At 31.4% G+C, this 25,374-nt stretch overlaps 3 protein-coding genes and 1 long non-coding RNA gene across 6 annotated transcripts; 2 read left to right on the top strand and 2 right to left on the bottom strand.

The window, feature by feature from the left end:
• The first annotated feature begins 2,429 nt into the window (after nt 1–2,429).
• LOC124928762 (zinc finger MYM-type protein 1-like) lies at nt 2,430–4,789 on the top strand. The gene is made up of 4 exons (XM_047469011.1): nt 2,430–2,446; nt 3,145–3,796; nt 3,894–4,358; nt 4,616–4,789. Exons 1-4 carry the CDS (start codon nt 2,430–2,432, stop codon nt 4,787–4,789), a joined length of 1,308 nt encoding a protein of 435 aa, XP_047324967.1.
• Nucleotides 4,790–8,186: 3,397 nt separating this feature from the next.
• Nucleotides 8,187–8,981, bottom strand: LOC124931970 (auxin-responsive protein SAUR50-like). Its single transcript, XM_047472561.1, has one exon. The coding sequence runs from the start codon at nt 8,749–8,751 to the stop codon at nt 8,401–8,403; it is 351 nt and encodes a 116-aa protein (XP_047328517.1). The 5' UTR covers nt 8,752–8,981; the 3' UTR covers nt 8,187–8,400.
• Nucleotides 8,982–12,111: 3,130 nt separating this feature from the next.
• LOC124928792 lies at nt 12,112–15,936 on the bottom strand. Of its 3 annotated transcripts, none has more exons than XR_007098593.1 (3): nt 15,607–15,936; nt 13,473–13,800; nt 12,112–13,345 (listed from the first exon to the last, which is right to left on the bottom strand). It is a non-coding gene; the product is annotated as an uncharacterized LOC124928792 (long non-coding RNA). The 3 variants fall into 3 exon arrangements; XR_007098594.1 differs by lacking the exon at nt 15,607–15,936 and adding an exon at nt 14,054–15,272 and having other exon boundaries at nt 12,112–13,369; nt 13,473–13,941; XR_007098592.1 differs by lacking the exon at nt 15,607–15,936 and adding an exon at nt 14,054–15,272 and having other exon boundaries at nt 13,473–13,941.
• A 7,203-nt stretch (nt 15,937–23,139) lies between these two features.
• On the top strand, nt 23,140–23,606 carry LOC124932324 (auxin-responsive protein SAUR24-like). The gene has a single exon (XM_047472945.1). It carries the CDS (start codon nt 23,236–23,238, stop codon nt 23,530–23,532), a length of 297 nt encoding a protein of 98 aa, XP_047328901.1. The 5' UTR covers nt 23,140–23,235; the 3' UTR covers nt 23,533–23,606.
• The last annotated feature ends 1,768 nt before the right edge of the window (nt 23,607–25,374 follow it).

Here is a 25,374-nt window from a genome sequence, read left to right as displayed (position 1 = left end):
GATTTGAACTTAATAACTATTTTTAAAAAAACTAGCATGTATCCCGTGCACGAGTAATAATATAAAAAATCGTGAAAAAATATTACGATAAAACTTTTATGGGCGGGTCAACCCACAATCCGACCCAAGTATCCATTTACTCTCACATATATCCAAATTAACTATAGCTCTCGATCCGGCAATTCGGAAATTTTAAAAATCAAGCATCATTATATATATATATATATTAGATAGTTAAAAAGTTGAACTTATATTGTTAAAATGTCACGCGTTTATAAAATTTTGGGTTGAATTTAAAATATAAAGTGTTATTAGTCTAGTTGGTTAAAAGATTGCACTTGTTTTTGTTAGGTTGCAAGTTCTCGAACCATACCTATAGTATTTTTAATTTTATTTTTAATCGTCAACCTACAATCCGACTAATCGTCAACCTACAATCCGACCCAAGTATCTATTTATTCTAATATATATATCCAAATTAACCATATCTCTCGACCCGACAATCCAGAAATTTTAAAAATAAAGCATTATATAGATAAATTTGTATATATTGAAAAATGATAAATTCAAATAAAGTGACTTATTAATATTAATACCTTAATTAATTAATTAATTAATTAACTGGTTGTCCATGTGCATGAAAATGCATGGAAATTTCGCGGAAGAAAGGCGAAGCATATGTGTGGGGCCCTACACACTTGAATGTGTGTGACTAGTGAGAGACATATGGACCATACTAGTCACGTGTACCTCTGGGACCCACAGAGTACCATCCCAATATATTAAATATTTTCCAACAATACATGTAGGCCTTGTTTGGAATTCCACTATAAGTCTTGTTTGGCAAAATGTCAGATTCTAACCTCAATTTCCATTCTTAAATTTACAAAATACATCAACCCATATATATATATATATATACAAGAGGGATAAAATAGGAAAAACTATATTAAAAACTTCAATGATTATGTTTTTCTTGTCTATTTTTGGTTAGAAAAACCAAACAAGTCTCTGTACCTGTTTTACCTGGTCCCTTGCTCTACTTTGTAGCCTTCTGACCTATTTATTTCAATGCTAGCTAATTAGTCCAATTGATTATATATAAAATATCTTTAATTACATTATTTATTTTTGAAAGAAAAACAAACAATTTCAATATTTATTATCTTTATTTATTAATTGAGATTGAGACTTTCTTTCTCAAAGTTCCACCACTTTATATATATATTCAAAATCAAACTTAATAATTATATCTTTATATATCGGGTCAAATTAATGTTAACCTAACAACTTAAATAAATAGATACATTGATTGATTGATTGATATGAAGTTTGACCTAAAGAAACAAATTATAAATTTTGAGACCGTTTTAATTAATTAATAATGTTGTTTTTAAAACGCGTTTATATAATATCAATGTACGTACGTACGTACGTACGTACGGGGTGTGAATGGTTTAGAACTAGAAGTACGTTTGATTTACAATTAAGGTCATGAGGGATGACTTAGAAATGAGATAGAATAGTGGTACTTTGAAAGGACAATTAGCTAGAGATGTATGGTTATCATACAACTTCTAGCTAGCTAGCTAGCTAGTCAAAAATGTAACCATCACAAGCCAACTGTAATGGGACTCATTAGGGTTTGTTTGATTTCACAAGTGTCTATTTATCGATGATCGCAATCCGACAATTAATCCTGCCCATATATAGCGGGATATGTGGTTTAGTGAATTGTCTCATTCGATTTTGAATATATAATCGTCATCGTCATCATCATCGTGAAGGATGTGGGTCGATCTTAATTAGATTGTTCTTCTAAATGTTTTTGTTATTGTTTGAAATTAAAGAAAGATCTTCATTAATAATCCAAAAGAAGAGGGGACCTAGCTAATTAATAAATCGGCAATATTTAAAGAAAATGGAAGTAATTGTTGAGGTACGGGTGGTTGAGAAAGGAAGGGCCAACTAAGAAATGGAGAAGAATTGATCAATAGAATGATTGACTTGGGACTAGATATTTCTCCCATTACAATTAATAATTCGAGTTTTCTATTCACTCACGGACTCGTTTTCTAGATCTTCAACAAAGAAAAAAAATATTGTAGAATCTAAATATTAATTAATTATTGGTATTGCAATAGTAGCTGGTATTAGTGTGTTGATATTTAAATATGGAATAAATGATAAATTACCTTTTAAAAATTTTGATTTAATAAATTAAAGTATGTATTATTTAATCTAAATTAATATTTATATAAAAAAAAACTTGAAACATGTATTTGTATAAGTGTATCATTTAGATTTATAAATTATTAAATGTTCATTTTAGACTTATATAATGATCACTAATATTTTCTATATATTAAAAATGGTGTTCATATTTTTGTAACATATTTATTAATTAATTAAAAGTAAAAATAAAACAAATGAGTCTGTTAACACGGTAGTCGTCTCTTCTTAACGAACTCTCATTAGCGAGGAGTTCTCTGCAAACTCATTTTTGTCAAACCTAACCAGGCCCAGACCTGCTGTGTAATAAGTGAGACAATTGCCTCAGGCTCAAATATTTTTGGGACACCAAAATCTTCAAAAAAAAATTTATAATGATATGTTCATGGGCTTATTTTTAAAAAGCCCATAAATAATAATTGACAATCTATCAATGATAAACCCTAACTTAATTTGTATCAAAAAAATAAAAATAAAAAACACTATCTTACTTAGAGAAAAGAATCGCACGATTTCCATTTATCAAAAAAATCAAGGAAAAAGAAAAAAAAATAAGAACAAGCATTCTGAAACAAAAGGAAACACTTTCCCCAAATCCCAAGCCCTTCGTCGATCCTCTAGCTTGCCGGAATTGGAGCAGAAAACTCAGTCGTCTCCTTCCCCGAGCTCTTGGGCATTTTTCGCTCGTCCAGCCTTATTTTTCGGCACTGCGCCACTGCTCACTAGAGTTCTTCCTCTAATTTCGGTGAGATTTTGGTTCGATTTACTTGATTATTTTTTGTTGTTGAGGACTTGTCTGGTGGAATGGTGAATTCACAATCTGTATCTTGCATTATTGCATAGCGGAAGTGCAACATTGTGGTTAATCATAGATTCATAGAATGATGGTTAATCTATAAATTTTTAATGCAGATTAGCATTTAGAGTTGAAGTATTGAAGAGAATAATTGCGGTTGTGCAAAGAATTGCGAAAAATAACTTGGCACTTCGAGAAGATTGTGAAAAGCTTTATGTTGAGAATAATGGAATCTTTTTGCAATTAATTGAAATGATTGCCGAATTTGATCCAATAATGGAGGAACATCTTCGGCGTGTTCATTTTCAAGAACGAGATATTCATTACACTTATCTTGGGCCCAAAATCCAAAATGAATTGATACAAATGTTGACAGCTGAAGTAAGAAGTTTAATTGTTGCAAAAACTAAGCATGCAAAATATTTCACTGTGATACTTGATTGCACTCCAGATGCAAGTCACGAGGAACAAATGTCCCTTGTAATTAGATGTGCGGATGATTCAGAAAATGCAATAGTGGTCGAAGAATTTTGGATTGGATTTTTGAAAGTTAATGAAACTTCTGGGCTTGGGCTTTTTATAGAGCTTAAAAATATTTTGAGCAATCTCGAACTTGCGATTGACATTATAAGAGGTCAAGGATATGACAATGGATCTAATATGAAAGGCAAGCACAAAGGTGTACAAAATAGATTACTTGAAATTAATCCCAAAGCTTTCTACACTCCATGTGGATGCCACAGTCTTAATCTCACACTATGTGATATGGTAAATTGTTGTCCTAAAGTGATGTCCTTTTTTGGTGTTATACAACGCATATATTCATTATTCTCTTCTTCTACCAAGCGGTGGAAAATCTTCAAAGATCATGTACAAGGTCTTACGGTCAAGCCATTATCACAACACACGATGGGAAAGCTATGTTGAAAGTGTGAAGCCCATAAAAGACCAGACTTCAAAAATACGAGATGCTTTAATTGATTTGACAAACACTTCTTATGACTCAAAAATAAAGAGTGAAGCTGAGCGCTTGACACCATTTGAACTTGAGAATTTTGAATTCCTAACCGGAATGATAATTTGGTACAAGTTATTATATGAGATTAACATTGTCGATAAGTTTCTCCAATCAGAAAAAATGGATATCGATGTTGCTATCGGACAGTTAAAAGGGCTTATTTCTTTTCTCCAAGAGTTTAGAGAATCTAGATTTGATCAAGCCTTGGTTGAAGCCGAACATATTGCAAGTGAAATGGGAATTAAACCTATTTTCCGAGAAAAACACATCATTCGGAGAAAGAGACAATTTGATGATATCAATAGTGAAAAGGTAACTCAATCTCCTAAAGAATCTTTTCGAGTTAATTACTTCTTATTTATAATTGATCAAGCTCTTTTTCTTCACTTCAAACTCGGTTTGAGCAATTTTAAAAGTACGAAGAAACCTTTGGGTTTTTATTTAGTTTGGAGAAGTTAAAGTCTATTGATGATGATGGTCTCTTGAGCTCATGTGTCAATCTTCAAAATTCTTTAACACATGATGGGCACTCCGATGTTGATGAATCAGATTTATTTCTATAACTAAAGTTGTTAAGACATTCATTACCCGGAGAAGCAAAAAGAGCGATTGATGTGCTGAATTATTTGAAAACAATGGATGGTTGTTATCCAAATTTCTATATCGCATATCGAGTTTTGCTGACTATACCAGTTACTGTTGCATCTGCGGAAAGAAGTTTTTTCCAAATTGAAGTTGTTTAAAACTTATCTTCGATCAATTATGTCGCAAGAAAGAATAAATGGGTTAACTATGTTATCTATCGAGAAAAAATTTATTGAGAAAGTTGATTATGCAAACTTGATTAATACTTTCGCTTCAAAAAATGCGAGACGAGTAATATTCAAGTGACTATGTACTAGTTCGGAACATAATTTTTATATTTTGGTTGGATCTTCTATGTTTTTTTAATATTTACTTATGACATATTATTTTGATGATATTTTATTTCTAGAATTCATGTTACAAATACTATTATTTATTTAAATCGATAAAAAAATATATGTATGGATATTAAGCTTTGAGGGTACCAAGTTTTGTGCTCGCCTCAGGCCTCGAAATCTCAGGTCCGACACTGAAACTAGCTAGCTATACTAATTTGGCTTCTCTCATGAAATGTTTCAACCTAATTCTTTTATATATATATATATATATATATATATATATATATATATATATATATATATATATATATATATATATATATATATATATATATATGAAATTTTAATTGGAGCTAATTAATGGTTTATAATTTCGACTATATTTCATTCTAACCAAATTTCACAAATAAATTGCAGAGAATATTAATATATAAATATTGACGAGTTCAATTTTTATAAATTTAAAAGAAAGAAGTTGGGAGAAAATGACACATAAAATTCCGATCAATTTCATCCACAAAAATGAAGAATAATAAAAAGTTCTAGGAGTTTTGAATGATAGAAGGAAGAAGAAGAAGAATAAGAAGAAGAAGAAGGAGAGAGAGAGGAAGAAAAAGTAATTGAAAAAAAAAAAAGAATGAAAGGTAGAAGAAGAGGAACATGCAAGCACGTTAGTTTTATTTTTACATTTAGATAATGTAATTAAAAAAAAAACAATTATTAACAGAAAATGAAAAAAATAAGTTAAATGTGCCAATTAAATGTTCTACTTATATAAGCATATATATAAACCTATGCAATTGAATTCGGAAATCTGATTGTTTCCTTATAACATTTTGAATTAAATGGGATATGCAAATTATATATAGATAATAAAAGTTGAAAAATAAAACTGATGGGAATGAATGTCAGAAATTGTATGTGGCTGAAATGAAAAGAAATTAAAACTGGAGGCTATTATATATATATATATAGGATCGAGCCATGTGATGTTATAATTGGAAGAAGGCTAGCTGACGATATTGATATATATACCCCATCCTGCATATCCATGGCTATGAAAGCTCACAAGTCACAAGAAAGACAGACAAATAAACAATAGATGTACATTGCAAATTAATAATGTTGTTGTATGTGATCATAAAATAGCGCTACTCTTTCACTTTATTTATTTATCTTTTATTCAAACCATAAAGTTTTTCAACTTTTTACTGTTAATTCATGTTCAAAAGGAACCCCATCATATATACACCAACCTACCAACTTATTTCATTTATAACTAAAAAAACTAATTGAAATGATAATGATATACTATTAATGTTGGAGTATATATATATATATATATATATATATATGGATCAAAAGGGAGAGTTTCACATTCGTTCAAGATGATCGATCAGATATAATTTGGATAGTCATGATCGATGTTGATCAGGTAAATTAATTATATATGACATTTTTGTTAGGAGTATCTATCTATTCATGTCAATGAAAATTAAGATGAAAGATTAGAAGTTAATTAATTTGTTCTACAAGTTATAGAAATAAAAAATAAATGGCAAACATATCATGAAAGTGCTTTTTTTTTTATAAATGGCCCCCCCAACTTAGGGAGACACTGTATATATTCTAAACTATTTATTAAAGATAAGTTAATATTTATATATAATATATAAAACAAAATAATGAGAACTTATGCAATTTAAGGATTTGTATGGTTTGGGAAGAATTACGTACGTACATTCCAACCAATTATATATGCATGCTTAAAGATTCACATAAAACTAATTAATTAATTAGATTCAACCCCTAGCTAGCTAGCTAACTCATGAAGCTATATATAATATATAATATCCACATACTTTGAATTATTGGTCTAATTACGTACTATATGACAAGGGGTCACTTGATGTTTTTTATTTTTCAAACATTTGTCTATATCATTTTTTTTAGCAAGGAAAATACCACAATTAGGCAATATTGACCTAATTTTACAATTTATCATATATATTAACAATTAATACTAATTAAAATATCTAAGACGATAAAGTTTGAGACAAAACTAATGGTCATCACTAATATCTTCAAGTTTTAAATCATTCATGTAATATATGAGTCGCCTTTGTTTATTTTGGATCTTGAGCAAATTGATTTTTTTTTTTCTTTTTCTTCTGAATAGGTTGTTTGTTTTAGAGTGAGTGTCTTGTATACGCGTGGATGTACGAATTTATGTCTCCCCATAAACTAGCTAGTTCATATTTATTTATTTTTTCATGAAGGTATATTTTATTAATCCACAAAGTTGAGAACTTTCTAGACGTCTAAATGAGTAATGAAAAGTCTTACCTTTACAAAAAAAAATAAATATATATATATAAAAAATAATGTGTTAGTCTTTTATTTGAAATATTGTCCCTCATTAGTTCTTCAAGGTGGGCTATGGTGTCTTAACTTGTAACCAACTTTATATTTATATATATAAACGATGTTTTTATTAGTTTTAGTTTTAGTTGAGACTCCGGTCTTGTGTCATATATGTCTGTGGTTCATATAAGGATAGGGATATAAAAATTATGAGAGTAAATAGGAGAGAAGTGATCATGACATTTTAGCCACTCATTTCTTTAACATTCCCTTCTTTTTTTTTCTATCATATATCATTTCTCTTATTTTATGTAAAATAATAATAAAAATATTTAATAATATTTATTATAAATTATAAATAAAAATAAGATAACTGCCCATAACACAGAGAGCTAGAGTTCACATATATAATATAAACAACAAACAACATTAAATTTTAATTTTCACTAAATATATATATATATATGTATATATTTTATATAATCATGAAGTGTTTTTGTTAGTTTCTTTAAAAAAAATCTGATTTAAATTTATATTTATTTATATATGTGAGAGTGCTTTATATATTAATTATTTCTTTTATATTAAGAGTCATTATATTTTATTATTTGATGAATAAATAATAAATAAATCAAGAATTTGTTTAATGGTGGGTTAATTTAATAACTCTTTATTTATTATATCTCCTTTTAATAATTAAACCATACTTTTATTAATAAAAAATAAAATTGTTTTTTATCACAAAAAAAAAGACAAATAATTTTAATTTATCAATTAGATATAAAAAATAAAAAGTTAAGCTAACCCACATGAAAAGATGAATAAACATAATTAGGGTTCCATTCCATGAATTAATTAGAACAATTATATATATAACGAAGAAAGATGTTAAAAAAAAGAGAAGCAGCAGCTGCGGCCGGCTGATTACTACGGCGGCGGCGGCGGCGGCGGCGGCGCTTCATCTTACATACATATCTCTTCTCGAAACAAACTTGAAAAGCATGCAACTAATTATTATTAAATCTAAGCTAGCTAGGTTTTAATGAAATGAAATGAATTGAGATGGATCATCTCAAAAGCATTGATGTTAAGGATCGAAAGACAACTTCTTCACAAGGAATAGTAAGGCCCATATCATGATTGAAACCGAATTCCTCCTCCGCCCTCTGTAAAAGGAATTGAAATTCTGGATGATTTAAAAGAGAAATGGGCACTATGTATCTGGTTCTGTTCTCTCCAACGTAAACTGCAAAATGGCCTTTTGGTACGTCAACAGGGAAGTTATAATCTCCTTCTTGATCATCACCATCATATGATGATCCTGCTGCCTTGATTTTGCCTAAGCTTGAACATCTCTTCACGATTTGCTTGATCAGTGCCGCTTGTGTTAGCTTGTTTGATTTTGATCTGATTGCCATTTCTCCCCCCGAATCCTCTCTGGGTTGGATTTGAATTTGGATTTGGATAAGAGAGAGAGAAGAAAAACAGATTTTTGTGAATTGGATTGGATTGGATTTGATTTGATTTGGAGCCTTGGAATGGAAGGGGGGTTTGGTATTTATGATGAAGAAAAATGAGAGATGGTGATCATGTGGGGGTGGTATAGAGAGGACAGAAGAGCACGGATGTTTAAGAAGATGAAGGAGTGGTGGGAGCAGAATTGATGAGGAGGCCATTGTTTGTATGTCCTCTAAATCACACAAATGTGGACCCAATTATCCTTTTCTCTCTAGTCTCCCTCTGTCTGTCTAGACTTTAGGCTAGTCGGTTAACCTAATTAGGTTATTCAATTATATTAATAATTATGAATAACAAATTAGTAATGCTTTACATAAAAAAAATTATATTTTCATTGTTCTATATAGGGATATTGGTTCTGGCAGATTGGATCATTAATTGTTGTTATGTTTTTAATATATATAATCTATCTTTTGATTTTTCTTTCCAGTTCTCCAGTTTTGCTTCACATTCTAGGTATAATACCCTATGTAAAATAATATATCTAAAATTATAAATAAGGAAAATAAGAGATGATGAGATGAAATTAACAGTGTAGATTTAGTACGATATATACTTTTTTTGATAGTTGAATAATTATATATAAGGCATTATTTATTGTATATATTTGATCATTATGCAAGAATATATATTCTGCAAAGTTTCCAAGAAGTTAACAACAATAAATCAATTAGTTTAATTGTATTTCTATTTTTCTATGTATTTTTTTGTAAAATGATCTCAGTATGAAATAATTAGTTCATATAGCTTGTTTGAAAGAGGTATAGTAGATGTTATTTCTTTTTATTTTTTAATACTTTAATAATTATAAAAGAAATAGATATATACATTATTTTGGTTGTTTTGTATGAGTTGTATTTATTTTTTGCACACAAAAAATATGGATGAAATTATTTAGATAAATAATTAATATATATTTATATTATTTTGGGAGATTATTATATATAATAGAGTAAAATTAAAGTAGTGTTTGAATTCATTTCATAGTTAATATCGCCGGCCAGTCCAAAGCTATAGCCGTAGTACTATAAAGTACAAATGGGATAAAAAAAAGTAGGTAGCGTTTGGTTTTTCCTGTTGTTTCCTTTGTAATAACTGTCAACTGATAGATAAAAACAAGTATTTAATTAAAATAATTTTATTCATTATTATGTGACATCTGAACTAACAAAGCTTAAGCTTTTTAACTCTAGTTAGTTGATAATTAATTAATATTGATGATAACTTAATTAAAACGCTTAATCACTAATTCTCTTATAGGAATCAAACAAACAAACAAGGCCTAAACAAAAACTATGTGCCAACAACAAAACCAGTAACCACTCGAAACCTTTACATGGTTCCAAAACCACTCTCCAATTGCCAAACATGTCTAATTAAGGCCTAGTTTGAATCATAAATATATGTGGTTTAACCAAACAACAAGATAATAATAGTATATATTATTTTGTTTAAGGCAAACAAACAAACAAAGAAATGAAAAGATGAAGTGAAAGTTAATTTATTGAAGTAATTATGAATGGTTAGAACTTCTCTTTCATGCAGCTCATACTCCCTTTTTATAAGTTGTTTGGTAATGGATGTACACTTTTGAGATAGTACTACAACTTAATTTAACAATAACTTTATACTATAAAATGTTTGGTAAAAAGCAAAAATTAGGTTCAGATATTTTAAAAAAAAAAGATAGAAAGATCTTAATTATTTTTTTATTTTAATTTAAAGTATTTTTAATAAGAATTAAAATACAAAATCTTATCTCAGCTATCTTATCTAACCTTACTGAATTTATATTATTATATTTACAATTACATATAATATATTCCAAGTTGAAAAATATAATCATTTGTTATTATATTTTAAGTTAATGAATAATTTTGTTTTTGTTTTTTTCTATATAATGTAATTCTATTTTATATATTAATTAATATTTTAATAGATAACATGAAAATATATTTTTTAAATTGAATATAATTATAAAATGATAGGAACAAAAGTAAGAACAAAACAAATAGAGGACATAAAATAATGATATTTTTCGCTATAATTACCTCACAAACCAAACAAATCTTAGGGTTAAATATTAAATTATAAGTAGGGGTGGGAAAAATTACCGATATTAAAGGTATATCGAAAATATCATACCGTAATATATCAAAAATATTGACTTTTAAGGTATACCGAAAAAAATGTAAGGTATGATACCGATACCGTAATTATTGGTACGGTAAAGGTATGAGATTTTTAAAATTTTGGTATATCAAGATATACCGAAATAGTATTTATAAGTTAATATATATATAATCCTTATAAGGAAATAATTAAATAAATTTAAAATTAATTTAATTATAGAAATATAATTTTTAAATAATATCAAAATATAATTATACTGAATATATGTAATTTTTACCTTAACGATTGGGATTGATTTTTTTATTAATATATTTTTTATGTATCAAATGTATAATACCGATACTGTACCGAAAATAAGGTAGAGTAAATGTATGAATTCTTTTTATACCGAAATTAAAATATATCGAAATAAGGTATACCAAAATTAATGTAAGGTAAAAGTATTATTTTTTGCATACCGAAATTTTAAGTAAGGTATAAGAAATGGAAAAAATATTAAGATATACCGTACCGAAATTCAGTAACAACTTTTTCCTTTTTTTTTTCTTTCCCAATTTATAATATTTTAAACAAATACAGATTAACTCAATAGTTAGATTAACTCAATAGTTAGATGCTGGTTCCATTTTACTCAGGTGCGTTACATCCTTTTAAATATATATATATATATATATATAGTTTAGAAATAATAAATTGTAATATATTTCATGTACAAAGCAAATATAACAAAGACCATGAGACTATGATAAATAAATAAATAAAACAGTATTTAGGGTATGCTTAGTACGTGATTTTTTTAATTAGCTTTCTAATCCAATCTTACTTCATTTTCTCAACAACAAAATGGATACCTAAATCACCTAATAGAATAAACATAACTTAATTAGAGATATAGTTTATTAATAATAGTTTATTAGAGAGTGGGGGTGTATCCATCAATCAATTTACAGAAAATATAATTTGCATATACTCTTATCTTTGAATTCAAGAAAATTCATATACGGCGCCTGCAAAATTGTGCTAACAGAAATGCAGTTAAAGATATAATAATAATAATAATAATTCCATCCAAGATGAGGAATGGGAAGGAGGGGGCACATGGGTGGTCCTGAAATAGCATCATCATTCATCGCCATCCATCCAACTTGAGAGAATAGAGAGTTGCAATCATAAAGAGACAAGCAAGAATCCAAATCTTTAACCACAACCACTGAATAATAATAATAAGAAGAATGAATCCGACCAATTCATGATCATGATGATAATTGATACACACATACATACAGAGACTCCAACTAGGCTATACGACTCTACTAACCGCATTCGACACCAACAACAACAACACCATCACCCCACGATAGCTATGTAACCTCTCCATGTTCCCAAGGCACACAATTATCACAAACCAACCCATTTTCTCACCTCAAATGTCTTCTACTACTACTACTACAGGTAAGATCTTTTACTCCTATCTCTGTTTCTCTCTTCAACACCACCACCACCACCACATACATCATGCCCATCAAAATTACTCACAATTCCACACAGCATTATATACCAGGATCAATGATAATCATGCTCCTAACTATTTGACAAAATGTCCAAGTGTTACGAGTTCATTTGCAAGATGGAATGAAAATAAAAGTGTTGAAAAGAGATATATATCTTTTTTGTGTGTGAAATGTGTAACTAATTGTTTTAGTTTCATTTCAAGTGTTAAAAATGTTCCTTTATTTGTTGACTTAAATCTCCTTTTTCCTCAAAAACATGCAAAAATTTTAAGTTAGTTAGATTAGACTGGGGTAAAACAACATTCCACTGTCACAACTCCCTACTTTAATCAAAATGTGTTCAATGAAAATCAAATTTGAGATCTGAATCTCTTCGGTTTCAGACTCTAACCAATTAATTTTAGTCTATATGGATTTGAGGTTAGTATGAGACCAAAATGAAAGTGGACCCGATTGGGTGGGCCTCTCATGTATACCTCTCTGCCTATATATTGTACAAATATAAGAGGATAGTGATGGGTGACCTTGTCTCTCTTCAGCCACATGAGAGCCATGTTACTCTTGCCCCCCTTCCCCAAGATCCTCCATCAAAATGGTCAAGAGATGCCTTGAGAAGATATATCTTTCAAACGCCACTTTTACTGACAATAACTTCCCACCAGAAAAATTTCAATGATTAAGCAAATTAATTACCTTTGCCCTCACTTCACCAGAAAACCCACCCAACATATAGCTCAAGTGATAAGAGAGCCTGCTGAAGAATGTCGTCTTGATCTTCCCATGAACTAAGAGGCTGATTCCCACTGAAAACACTTTGATGGTGGTGGGATTTAGTACTAGCCTCCTCATTCTACATGGGGATAAAAACTTTGTTCTAAAATAAAAACAAAAATTATGCCATTGTAGTTGGGAAACTTTCCATATAAAAAATCTAATACAGATTATTGAACTGGACCGGAGTATTAAAAAAATGATACCTAGACGCAAAGAGTAATTGAAGTTAAGAGGATCTAATCTTTCTTTTGGACCCACTCTGAAAATTATATTGAAAATTCTGGGACTAAAGATTAGAGTGATCCAGAGTACAGACCTACCTGTATTTTCTGCAAACACAAAAGAAAAATGAGCTTGCAAGAGGAAAAACAATGGTGAGATGACTACCAACAGCACATGGAGGACCCCGTCGTGAAGGCCGAATTTGAAGACTCTATCCCATCCCTATCACCTCCATATCAGGAACATCAGATCACTATGATGTGCTGCACCTGAGAACTGTTTCTTGCTTCATTTCACATGGCTACAGGACTGAAAAAAGAAAAATATTGATGAAAGCTTAACTCATATTTTTGGATCCAACAAGAAGAATGATTTTGGACACACAGAATCTCAAGTCATGAACTCCTCTTGAGAAGAAGCCATGAGCTCCTCTCCTATGCAAAAGTACAACTGCATCCCAAAAATTGAATAAAAAAAAGACACCATCCGACCATCCTACTACATTACAAAATCGCATCTAGCAATTTTATTAAGCAAACTAGGAACTGTGTAGAAGACATACATACTGCTACACAGACTGCCAATAATAATTTTTTGATTTACTGCTGTGTACAAGCTCATAACCTTGTTCCTCGCGAACTCTTGAATTTTTTTGTGAAGCAATGTCTTGCTAGCCGTTATCTCCTTGTTAGGCACAAGACAAGTGTTTGATAACCTTTTTAAGAGAATACAAAGGAGAATAGGGACGAGAAGATGTTGAGTTGTATAGGAGGTAATAAATTAGGTCAGATACTCAGATAAATATAATATGGTAATAAAATTCAAAAGCATAGTTCATTTTATAATTACATTCCCATATCATAAAGCATAAAGAATCTATGTTAGGTCAATGAGATAGAAGAGATGGTCATTTCAGAGCAAGAGTTGGATCCAATTGAAGCAAATTTTCGTCACACCTTTCGGTAAGGAGCGGGTTAAAGATGTTAACAGAAAAGAGAAAACTAGATCAAAGAAGAAGATGACAAAATCAGAAAGAGAACCAACAACGTATTTGTATTCCAGGATTGTACTTGGTTTTGTTTTTTCCAATCATAGGCAATGCGACCATCATTTTTACTATGGTTGTTAATAGTATTTTCATTTCTTCAAGGAAAAAAGAAAGAAATATCTGTTGTATGTATACATGTTTGAGCTGCAGGATCTAATTTCTATCCATCAGTTGGCCCCAATGGTTGTCTGAGGCTAGCAATATGAGCTTACACCTGTTAAATTTAAGTGTGCTACAAGAATGGTCACTCTTCTGCAAATATGCATCTGTGCAAGACAAAATACACAAGCTAGAACAGGAACTGGATAAGAATTTATCATGTCCAACTAAACAGCAAGGTCATTTCAGATGTAATCTTTTAGTCCACATGGATATTATTTGGACGTGTACACTCCTTGAACATGCAATGAAAACAGCATTCTACTAGTCAAAATTTGATCCAGTTTGAAACAATACAAATGAATTGCCCATGTGACAAATAAAGACACTGGCAATATTGGAGAAATATAGGCAATATATTGAGATTTGTCAGTGCCTAAGTTAGCCTTCAGGAGCAAAAACTACAGAGATTTGTCTTCAGGGTTACTGGTATCATCAAAATGATTTCTGGAAGTTGAAACTTCCCAAATATCAACTTGATATTAGAAAGCAAATTGGACAAAGCATTTGGGATGCTGCCAAAACTTGGAATACTATGCATATATGCCAGAACCAACTGTTTAAGCATCAATTGCTCTACCTCATTTCTTTGCTGATGAGCTAGTCTGACAAACTTCGTCTTAAGAATCCCCCTAGTAAGAATGCTGGTTTAAGAAAAGAGAATTCTCAAATTTGGATAAAAAAGGAACCATGATCATAACAGGTTTATTACACAAACTGAGATTTCGTTAATAAGCAAAATAACAGAATAGTTCCAAATACATCAAATAATATAGAAATGCCATATAATAAGTTCAAGATCTAGTTCTGTTTAACGATAATTTTGGACTATTTTACACAGCATTTTTCAGTCAAGCCAAGTCAAGTAAAGAAAGATATAATTATTGGAAGAGAGAATTCATATTCACCTGCTGACGAGCTGCTGCATGTTTCAAAAGCTCATTTACCTCACAGAATCTTAGGTGATATCTTTAGTGTCCCCTCTATTTTGCTTGTCCTCTTCTTGTAGTTGAACTTCAAAGATAAAGATCATTGACTTAATAAACCATGGCAAAAACCTTCAATACCTAGCTATTTTGAATTCATACCCAAAACAATTTGAAAGCTTGAAAGGTGGGGTATTCCACATCCAGAGGTGGGTTCTTTAGAATTGACATGCAACTTGAGAACTGCTTACCCCAGGTCCCATTGTTGCTCCTCTATAGCAAGAGGTCCACTTGTGAGACTGGGGTGTCCTTTCTAGTAAGTTGTTTACAAGCATTATCAATAATGCATATATATTTAGCCTTTCAAATATATTTCTTTTATTTCAAACTCTGCACTTTTCTCTTCTTCTGTTTTTCCAAATTTATTATTTGCAGAAGACGTCCACAAGAACGAGTACAAAAGGAAAGTGCATGATTGTAAAGAATCATGAAGAAGTATTGAAAGTGAAAACTATCAAACTGTTGCAAGAACTCCATTATACAGGAGTATTACACTAGAATGAAAACTAACTGCTATTTAGAGAACAATGACTAAACTACCACTAACATATAAAGTGTCAATAACAAATCTATCATTTATTTATTTAATTTCTACTATAATCTCATATAAATCAATGGAATCCCAAAAAGTGTAAAGAAAATGGATAAACTACAAACAAATAAAAATGACTCTCAATGTAGACAAGTCTCAATGGCGTGAAGAAACGGAAAATAGCCCACTAATTATCAGTTATGGAGAGCATCGTTGAAGTCTTTTGTGCACAGATCTCCCTCATCCTGTGTGACTCACCCCCTCGTCGTGAAACACATTCATCTCAGACCGATGGAAGCAGCCCCGCAGTCATATAAAAACCCACAAATTATACATAGTTATTTGTCCGCTACTAAAACTCATCAGTCAATATTAGAGTGATAGAAACCTAAGGCAACATTGTGTCATCAATAAACATGTATGTCCACCAAAGAGGCAAAATAATAATATTAACTCAATTTCATTAAAATAAAAGGGTTACAAAAGAAATAAATGCACAGACTGAATGGTAAAGGGGGATTGTAAATGGGCCCTCGTGAGAGGCACCAACACACAAAGATCACATGCTCTGTTTTCAAATGCCAGAAATGCTAAGGAGACAAAGATTAATTAAAAACGCGCTTATATATTAAAAGAAATTATTTATTCATGATCAACATGGTAAAGACCATTGATACAATTAAATTAGTAGGTCTTAGTTCATGTTAGGTACATATCTACCCAAATAAAGAAGAAATACGTAGTAGTACATACATCCTCTGCAATAACTGCAATTCATATTTCGAAGACAAAGAAATGGTTTTGAATTTGAACTTCCCATAAAGTTCTGATGAGAAGAAAAATTGGAAGTTGAAAATGAGTATGCCGTAGTAGTTAAGAGTAGATATGGGGGTGGGGTGGTGCAGGTTTAAGACTTAAGGTATACCATATAATTATGGTCCATCTGAAGGGCAGGTGACATTTGGCATCACAAATTGTGTCTGGCATTAAACTAATGAGGCCTACTTGAGATTATGTCTGATTGTGTGTGAATATCCAATTGACACTTTGAAGGACTTGTGACATAGGGAGGCCATTTCACTTAGCCATGGGGCACCCCCACCCACCTCAGTTTGTAGATCAATTTGTTGATTATATGAATATGTCAAGAAATGTCTTTAATTCATGTTGAATCTTGCTTAGACATCAATTGCCATTGATCTAGATGGTTTAACTAGTTGATTGACCCTTTTTTGGGAGGATTGGTGGCATAATTTTGCATGGGTCCTTCACAAGTGGCTGGCAAGCCACAAGGTTGGATGAACTACACTAAATTATTTTTAATTCTCTCCTCCCTCTTCTCAAGACTCCATCAAGTTCAATGATCCAACAATGAAACTTAGTCATTTATAACTCATGTTCAGTAAAAGTATGTTTGAATGCAAAACTCAAATATATTTGGAATGGAAGTTGACTTAATCGGCTTAGAAGAACACTGAAAGGAAGAAAAGTTCTTCAAGACCTGGTTGTTGCGAGTGGACCATTGAGAAGCAAGGTACAAACAAGAGGAAATGAGGTAAATTGGGAAAGGTCTACTTAAGTTGTCTATAAGTATCAATGTATTATCTGAATTGCCTTTCATGCATGACTGATAATTAATGACAAAGTTGAACATTATCGATTTGTTCATCTATTCTCTGTCTTTATGGAAGGATTTATGACATGTATGATAACTTTGAGATGGCCTAAAGTGTGGAGGAGACTCAAAGAATGGACCACCCTGAAAACCAAATAGAGTTTTATACTCGAGCAACCTAAAATGCTCTTTTGCTGCAATTGTCTACTAGAAATGGAGCGCAGAAAATGTTAAAGAGTGTTCGGAACGCTGACATAAATGGAAGAACAAATATTGAAATTGATTGTAAGAAGAGGTAATTTTTTAAAAAAAAAAAATTGGTCCAGGTATAATGGAAAATAGAGAGTTATTTAAGCGCAACGACACATGAGGAAAAAAGCAACAACCACAAAACATGAAAATAAGGAAAAAAACAAAAACACGTCGCCCAACATATTATCGAGCTCGTAGATACTCGATAAAGACGGTTAGTTCCCCGACCGAATCCATCGGCTTTCCCGAACAAATCTTAGAAATTTACTCAATATTCATCGCCCCTACATATAATCCCAATTCTCAAGTGTTATTTGATAAATTATGAGAGAATGGTGATGTTATCTTTCATGTTTTACTTTCATTGGCTTGTTTGACTTTTCAGTCATATAGTTTAAGTTTTTTTCTTTTTTGATACTCAGCATTTGGGGTATCTTTTCCTTTTTGCTTGTGTTTTGTAGGTGACTTTTGTCTGTCATTTATTAAATTAAGGCTCCGGACTTCCCAAAAAACAAAAACCTTTTCGTATAAAAACTGCTAGAAAGTGTCTATAATATCCTTATCCAAAATAAATTCCATGATTTATCTCATTGGAAAATTCAAATGATTTGCATCAGTTGACCTAACCTCTAAAAGAACAAATATCTAGCAACTTATGCTCTAATTTTTTTTTAAAAATGATTATCTGAAAAAACTAACCCTAAACCCACCTTTTTGTTGTTTGAGAAGAAAATAAGATATAGGAAACAAGACAAAATAGTCTCTTGAATTTGTAGTAGTGATATGATAAGACCAAACTTTGAGTCTCAATTAGCTTAAAGACTAGAGAAAATTTTCTCTAATATCACTCGAACTTTCTAATCCTAAACTTGATGATGGTTGCAGCTCAATGAGTCATTTCAAGGCCCACATAACGATTCAGGTCTAAGTTCAATGGTTCTTCCAATTAAGGAAATATAAATTAGCAACAATATGTAATCTCATATACCTACTTGCATCCTTGGTAAGAGACTTCAAATATGTGATGATGTCCCATATGACCAACAAAGAAAAACACTCATTTGAATATAATAATACTATATTAGAATTAGTTTAAATTTCTTAATACAAAGGAGAAATAAAAGGGCATCGGCTAGGGCATAGTGTCTTAAAACAAGTGGGGGCAAAACCCATGTGGTCATTTTTCGACTTGTTAAATAAAACCACTGTAACAAATTAACAATCAAAATCTGTGGACTATGACTGTGTTCCTTATCTCTATATAAACCAACATCCCTAACAAAAAAGAGAAACCGGGATTAATCTTCTCTCTCTTGGATATACACATTTTACAACAAGAAGAAGAACATGGGTCTAAGATCACTAGCTCAAGCCAAACAAAAGCTCCAAAGAACTCTCTCACCCAGAACCATAAGAGCGGTTGCAGAAATCACAACTGGAAACCAAGTACCAAAGGGGTGTTTCCCAGTTTATGTTGGAGAATCTCAAAGAAGATTTCTAGTTCCAATCTCTTTCCTCAATCACCGTGTTTTCCAAGAGTTGTTGCATTTGGCGGAGGAAGAATTTGGGTTTGATTATCCTACTTCAGGAGCTCTGACAATTCCTTGCAGTGAAAGTTATTTCCTTAACCTCACTTCTTCCTTGGAATGAATGAATAGCTTTCTACATGATCATTTAATCGGTGGTCTAGCAATAATCCCGCCCTTTTTTTCTATTTATTATACTTTAGGCTAGCTATAGAAGAAGATAAGGAGACATTCGAGTGAACTAGCGTCTTCTGATTTGTAGACTTAAAGTCCAAACGATGTAGCTAGCTTTGAGATTCATATCTTTCAATATCAAAGCTTCCCCAACTTCAGTTCTACTTGTTCACTCCAGAAAAAAGGTTAAATAGCACAATGATGCTATTTAAGGCAATCGTAAGTTCTATAAACTATTTGATCTTTGGAAAACTCTGCTTGAGAAATACTTTGTTTATTGGCAACTGATTTACACATCCAATATAGACACCACCTGAAAAGGCTAGCATGTATATATGGATACCCTTCAATACATAATATATGTCGACTCAAATAGAAGTTTTTTAGTTACTTTGATTAAATGAATATCTAATGACATGGTTCAAGAGTTGCAGCAATTTTAATTGTCAGAAGTCAAGAAAGGCAACTGATGAATGCAATTTAGGGTCAGAAAAGATGTCTTCTTTGTGCAATGCTTACCCCAATCAAAATTTAATATTAATACATTTTTTCCCTATTCTATCACATTAACATCACGTCAACCAAACTAACACAAATATCCCATTGTCGTTAACAAAGACAAAATCAAATTTGTCAGTCTAATAAAAAAAAGGCAATTAAATAACCATCCGACCCATTATTAAACCAAATTTGCTTAAAATTCTTCCAAGTTGATGGTTAAGATACGAGATGGGGTTTACATGTTGAAAAAAGAAGCACATGATAACATATAAATTAATAAACTTGTAAATTTATTAAAAAGAATAAAGAAATAAATAAAATAGTGATTATCCAATTGAAACCGACCTAAAAGAATACAAGAAAATTACTATCATCTTCAAAAACGGTAGCAGCCTATGAATAATTTTTCATGAATTAGAAACCTAGAGCAACTTGCCATTAGAAAATGATGAAGCCAACACGTGACTGTCAGAATGCTATAAAGTATATCCTACCAACAAAATTTACCAAAAGTGAAACTAGAGAAAAGTATTCCCCATATTCTAACTATGTTTCCATCTGGAAGCGATGACGCATGGCTATGGCTGTGTGGGTGTCATGCTAGTTCTCCTTAATTCAAAAAAAAATTAAAAAATATAATAATTAAATAAAAACTTGAAGTTGTGACTTCTTACTCCCTTTATTCGAAAGTTTTTTTTATTTTAAAAAGGCATTTATTCAAAAGTATCAAAACAAAATTGTCAAGCGTTCTATTCCCACGTTCTATTCCCACTTAAAGTGCCTTAGGTTGAAGTGGGGTCATGACTGAAAAGGCGTGTTAACTTCCAAAATTAAGAAAAAATAACTATTTTACCCATATACCAAACCTTTCAAAAGTGAACAAATAAAAATAGAACGATCTTAAGCTATTATCCAGTAAATTTGATTTTAAGTAAATCTTAGAGTAGTATTTTGATCTTTAACTGTAAAACTACTGGATAAGAAAATCAAAATTTAAAAGATCTTTAGATCCATCCTGCCCAGGTATTGTTCTCAAAGTTCCTTTTTTCACAAGTATTGGCAATTTGATTCAACATTCAGTTTCAGTCATGTGAAAACTTTAAGGATATATCAAATGATTGATCAATCAAACAGATGTTGGCCCCTGGCCACCATCAATTTGCAGGAGATGGCTTTTATTTAGGAAAATGACTGCACTTCAGCACATGGAGTGACAGACAATTTCATGGGCACCATGACTAAGTAGATCCTTGGATGAGTGTGTAAACGAGTAGTATATTTATAGTCCAAATGATTGGGAAGGCATGGGGAAACCTGAAAAATAAATATCCCTATGATTATCCACATCAGCCACATGACCGAAACTCCAGAGTTATGCATGCAAAATCAGTGGCTGGTGATAGTATGAAGTATGCATGTCATATACTTTTCAAAGTACAGTGCAATTGGGGAGTAATGAAGACGTGTCACCAATAAATACAGAACCAAACTGCATTTTGCCAAAAAGAACATGAAGATACATCCAGATGAGCAAGCGCACATTGTTCCTGATTAATGAATACCTAATCTCAGTCCATTTCCCTTATCCTAATTAGTTGTACGTTAGGAAAGATTAGCAAGACAGAAAAGGCCATTTAATAGGTAAAAAGGCATTAGAAAAGTCCATGTCACATTACTTTGAAGGTTGTGATTGACAAAGTATGACGTTCTTGGATCTTCTCGGCAGCCTAAGTCAATGGGAACCTTTGTTTTGAGAATGTTGGTGTTATTTTTCCATTTTCTTTGACAGTAATTTTTTTTTTAAGTTTAAGTGTTAGTACTTTGTCACCTACTCGCATCTTTTTTATACTTTTTTCGGAACAAAAAATGAGGGGGATTTTTGGCAGCAATATTAGGCCTAATCATAAATTGGCCTATTATTTCTTTTTGTTTCTTTTTTCCTAAGAGAAAGGCAAAACACAACAAATTGGGATATCAGCCGTAACATATCACTGAAAACCTATTTATGTTTAGCTTACACAAAAGGTGGATCCTTTTCGACAAAGACACAAGGCGAAATGAACTTTAAGTAAAAAGAGAATTATGAAATTCTGGTAATAGAGGTTTCAGGATGTTCTTAACCTCCCATGAAATTTAGTGGGGTGGCTTGTTCAAAAAGGAAATAAAGTTGAGGGAATCCCTGAAGAATGTGAAATAGGATCCGATCTAGTTAATTGTATAATGTTGTGCAAAGAGTAGCACAGGAGCTTCCATTATATATGGGAACCACACATGAAATTGGCTTATCATGATAAGTAGTAAGTACATGGGTGGTTTGAATCACTTAAAAGATGGGTACCATTTATCTCGTTCTCCTTTCACCTCGGAACGAAAAGATTTTAGTGGCTATTTTTCATATCCTATAAGAAGAGGTAAAGAAAAACAAACTTTGGAGTAATAAATGTTTCATAGTCACAAGGCCAAGCATTATTAATTCATAGGGTAACCCTTCTGTTTGTGTCTCTAAGAAGTGGGTCCTAGCTTATGTCACTTCTACCTTGGGAAGCTACACAGATCCACCAATAGGTTGTTTTTAGCCTGTTTTCAGAAAATATAAACAATTGCATCAACATAGATAAACATGACTTCATACACACAAGTGGGGATCTATCAGTGCAAGCGGGCTTATAACGGCATGGTGAGAGGGTGAATTAAAATGTTATCTAAAACTGAGAAGAACCATGTGATTGTTTTTTTCTAGGTGGCCCCTCCACGCATCTTAATTCCTACCAGTTTACCTAGCCCTATAAATAAATACAGAGAAAAGATGCTATTATTATTAAGTCAGGATCTTGAGTGAGTTCGCATATCCACTTTCTAATCAACTTCAATCAAACGGGTGGCAAGACCTTGGGTTTTGCTCCCAAGTTTCAAGCATTACCCAACTCCAACCCATTCTAAACTAAACCAATATGGGTATTCGTTTTCCATCAATGATACTTTCTCAAGCCAAGAAAATTCTGAAGTTACAACCATCACAAACTGGGAACCAGTCCGATGTACCGAAAGGTCATTTAGCAGTTTATGTGGGAGAGATTCAAAAGAAGAGATTCATTGTTCCAATTTCATATTTGAATCATCCATCATTCCAAGCCTTATTGCTCAGGACAGAAGAAGAATTTGGATTCAATCATCCTATGGGAGGTTTGACAATCCCTTGCAAAGAAGAAACATTTATTGATCTTACTTCGCGGCTAAATTACTCATGAACAAGATAAAGAAGGCTTGGATTTTATTTTATTTTATTTCCTACACTCTTTTTGTTCTAGTAAACTTATAAAAGGAATTTTCTGGAGCCGAGTAATTGTTTCACCCTATTCATTCTGGAAATTTCCAAGAGGGATAAGAGCTGATCCTAACAACATTTAACTGCAAAAACAGTTATCTTCTATATACGATTAAACAGCTAATCAGGCGGAGAGATTCAAATCATCACAGTTCGTATCATATATATAATGGAATACCCTAAAATGAGAAACAATTTAACATTACAATCGAAATAAAATGATATATATATAAAGAAAAGAGATTATCATCTTATTAACGCAAGATGGTAACGTCAAAAGAACTTTTCGATGGGGAAAGATAAGGATGGACATGAAACTGTAGGGTTCAGATTAGTGAGCAAATGATGAACGCAACTAACTACACGCGGAGATAGAGATGGCGACCGCATAAACGACAAGGAAGAAAGATTCTAGATAATGAAAAGAGTAAGGACTGACCTAAAGAACATTTTCACCGTAGATGATGAGATCGTGAGACCTTTGACTGTCGGTTTGCCGCCCCCACCAACCATCGCCATGGTTAGCCGTCATCATGGACATTAGTATTGCTTCCCGCCACGCCACCGGCTTCTTATTTATATTAAAATCAACCTAATTCATTTTATTTTACATCTTATTCAAATAAATTAATACGGAAATTTTGATGGAATGACCTAATAATTGCTTTGCCTAATAAAAATTTTACAAACTGTTTTAATTGAACCGATGACTAACGTCTTATAAAAAAAATTCGAACAAAAATACCTCGTTTCGTGACGGCACACTCGACAAATTAGAGTTCCGTCAAAATATTCGACAAATTAGAGTTCCGTCAAAATATGGATACCTCGTTTCGCGACGACACACTCGACAAATTAGAGTTTCGTCGCAGTACAAAAGTATTTTTGTCCGATAAATAGGAAGAATCATTTGCGAAACTTTTATTAGGCGCGGAACATTTAAGCAATTAAGGCAATTATTAGAATTATTTCATCCAATTTCTCAATTAATATTTTAAATATTCTTTTATCAATTAATTTATTAATTAAAATATTTAAAATAAAAAATATTAATTATTAATACATTTTTAAATATTTTCACATAAAAATAAAAATCTAACTTTTTTTTAACTAAAACCAAATACTAACGAGTCCTAGAGAAATTATTATAATCAAGATAATGGGAATGGGATACAAAGTAAGGTCAAATTTTCCATTAAACTTTTGATATTTGCCATTTTTACTCTAAACTTTTTATTTTATTTTTATTTTATACACTTGTTTTTTTGGAAAAATCATTTTTATGAACTTATCTAAACGTGTTATTAAAAAAATAATTCATAAATTTTTCATTGAATATGGAAGAAAGCTACTCCATTTTGGCTGTTGTTTTATACATTCTACCTAATGTCTGGACATCAGATCAGATCTTCTGCTACCGAATTGGGTGTTCCCCTAATGCGGACCAATCAAAACTCAGCATTATTATTATATTAATAAATTAAAATTGGGTTGAAAAGGAAGAAAGAGAACCCGGAACCCGTATTTTATTCCGGGTTCAGCAGAAACAGAAATGAGTGAAGCTTCCTTCGCTTCACTCTGTTTTACATGAGCTTTGAAGAGACAGTCTACACTGTTTTACATAAGGTTGTCCATGTAAAACTAATTGATATATATTCACTCAGGTAAATATAAAATACATTCATGTAAAATTAGTTTATATGATAGAAGTGAAGCAAACTTCACTTGATATTAAATTTGTAAGATATTTAAATAAATTTACTTT

This window comes from Impatiens glandulifera, chromosome 3 (genome assembly GCF_907164915.1).
Source record: "Impatiens glandulifera chromosome 3, dImpGla2.1, whole genome shotgun sequence".
In the NCBI taxonomy this organism is placed as follows: domain Eukaryota; kingdom Viridiplantae; phylum Streptophyta; class Magnoliopsida; order Ericales; family Balsaminaceae; genus Impatiens; species Impatiens glandulifera.
This window is presented reverse-complemented; position numbering and strand designations above follow the sequence as displayed.

What these genes read in the sequence shown, in the direction of transcription:
- LOC124928762 (XM_047469011.1), top strand. An exon ending in ATCTCACACTATGTGATATG is followed by an intron (nt 3,797 to 3,893) that starts GTAAATTGTTGT and finishes AAATCTTCAAAG; the next exon opens with ATCATGTACAAGGTCTTACG. An exon ending in ATGATATCAATAGTGAAAAG is followed by an intron (nt 4,359 to 4,615) that starts GTAACTCAATCT and finishes CTATAACTAAAG; the next exon opens with TTGTTAAGACATTCATTACC.
- LOC124931970 (XM_047472561.1), bottom strand. Translation starts at nt 8,751, where the DNA reads ATGGCAATCAGATCAAAATCAAACAAGCTAACACAAGCGGCACTGATC.
- LOC124932324 (XM_047472945.1), top strand. Translation starts at nt 23,236, where the DNA reads ATGGGTATTCGTTTTCCATCAATGATACTTTCTCAAGCCAAGAAAATT.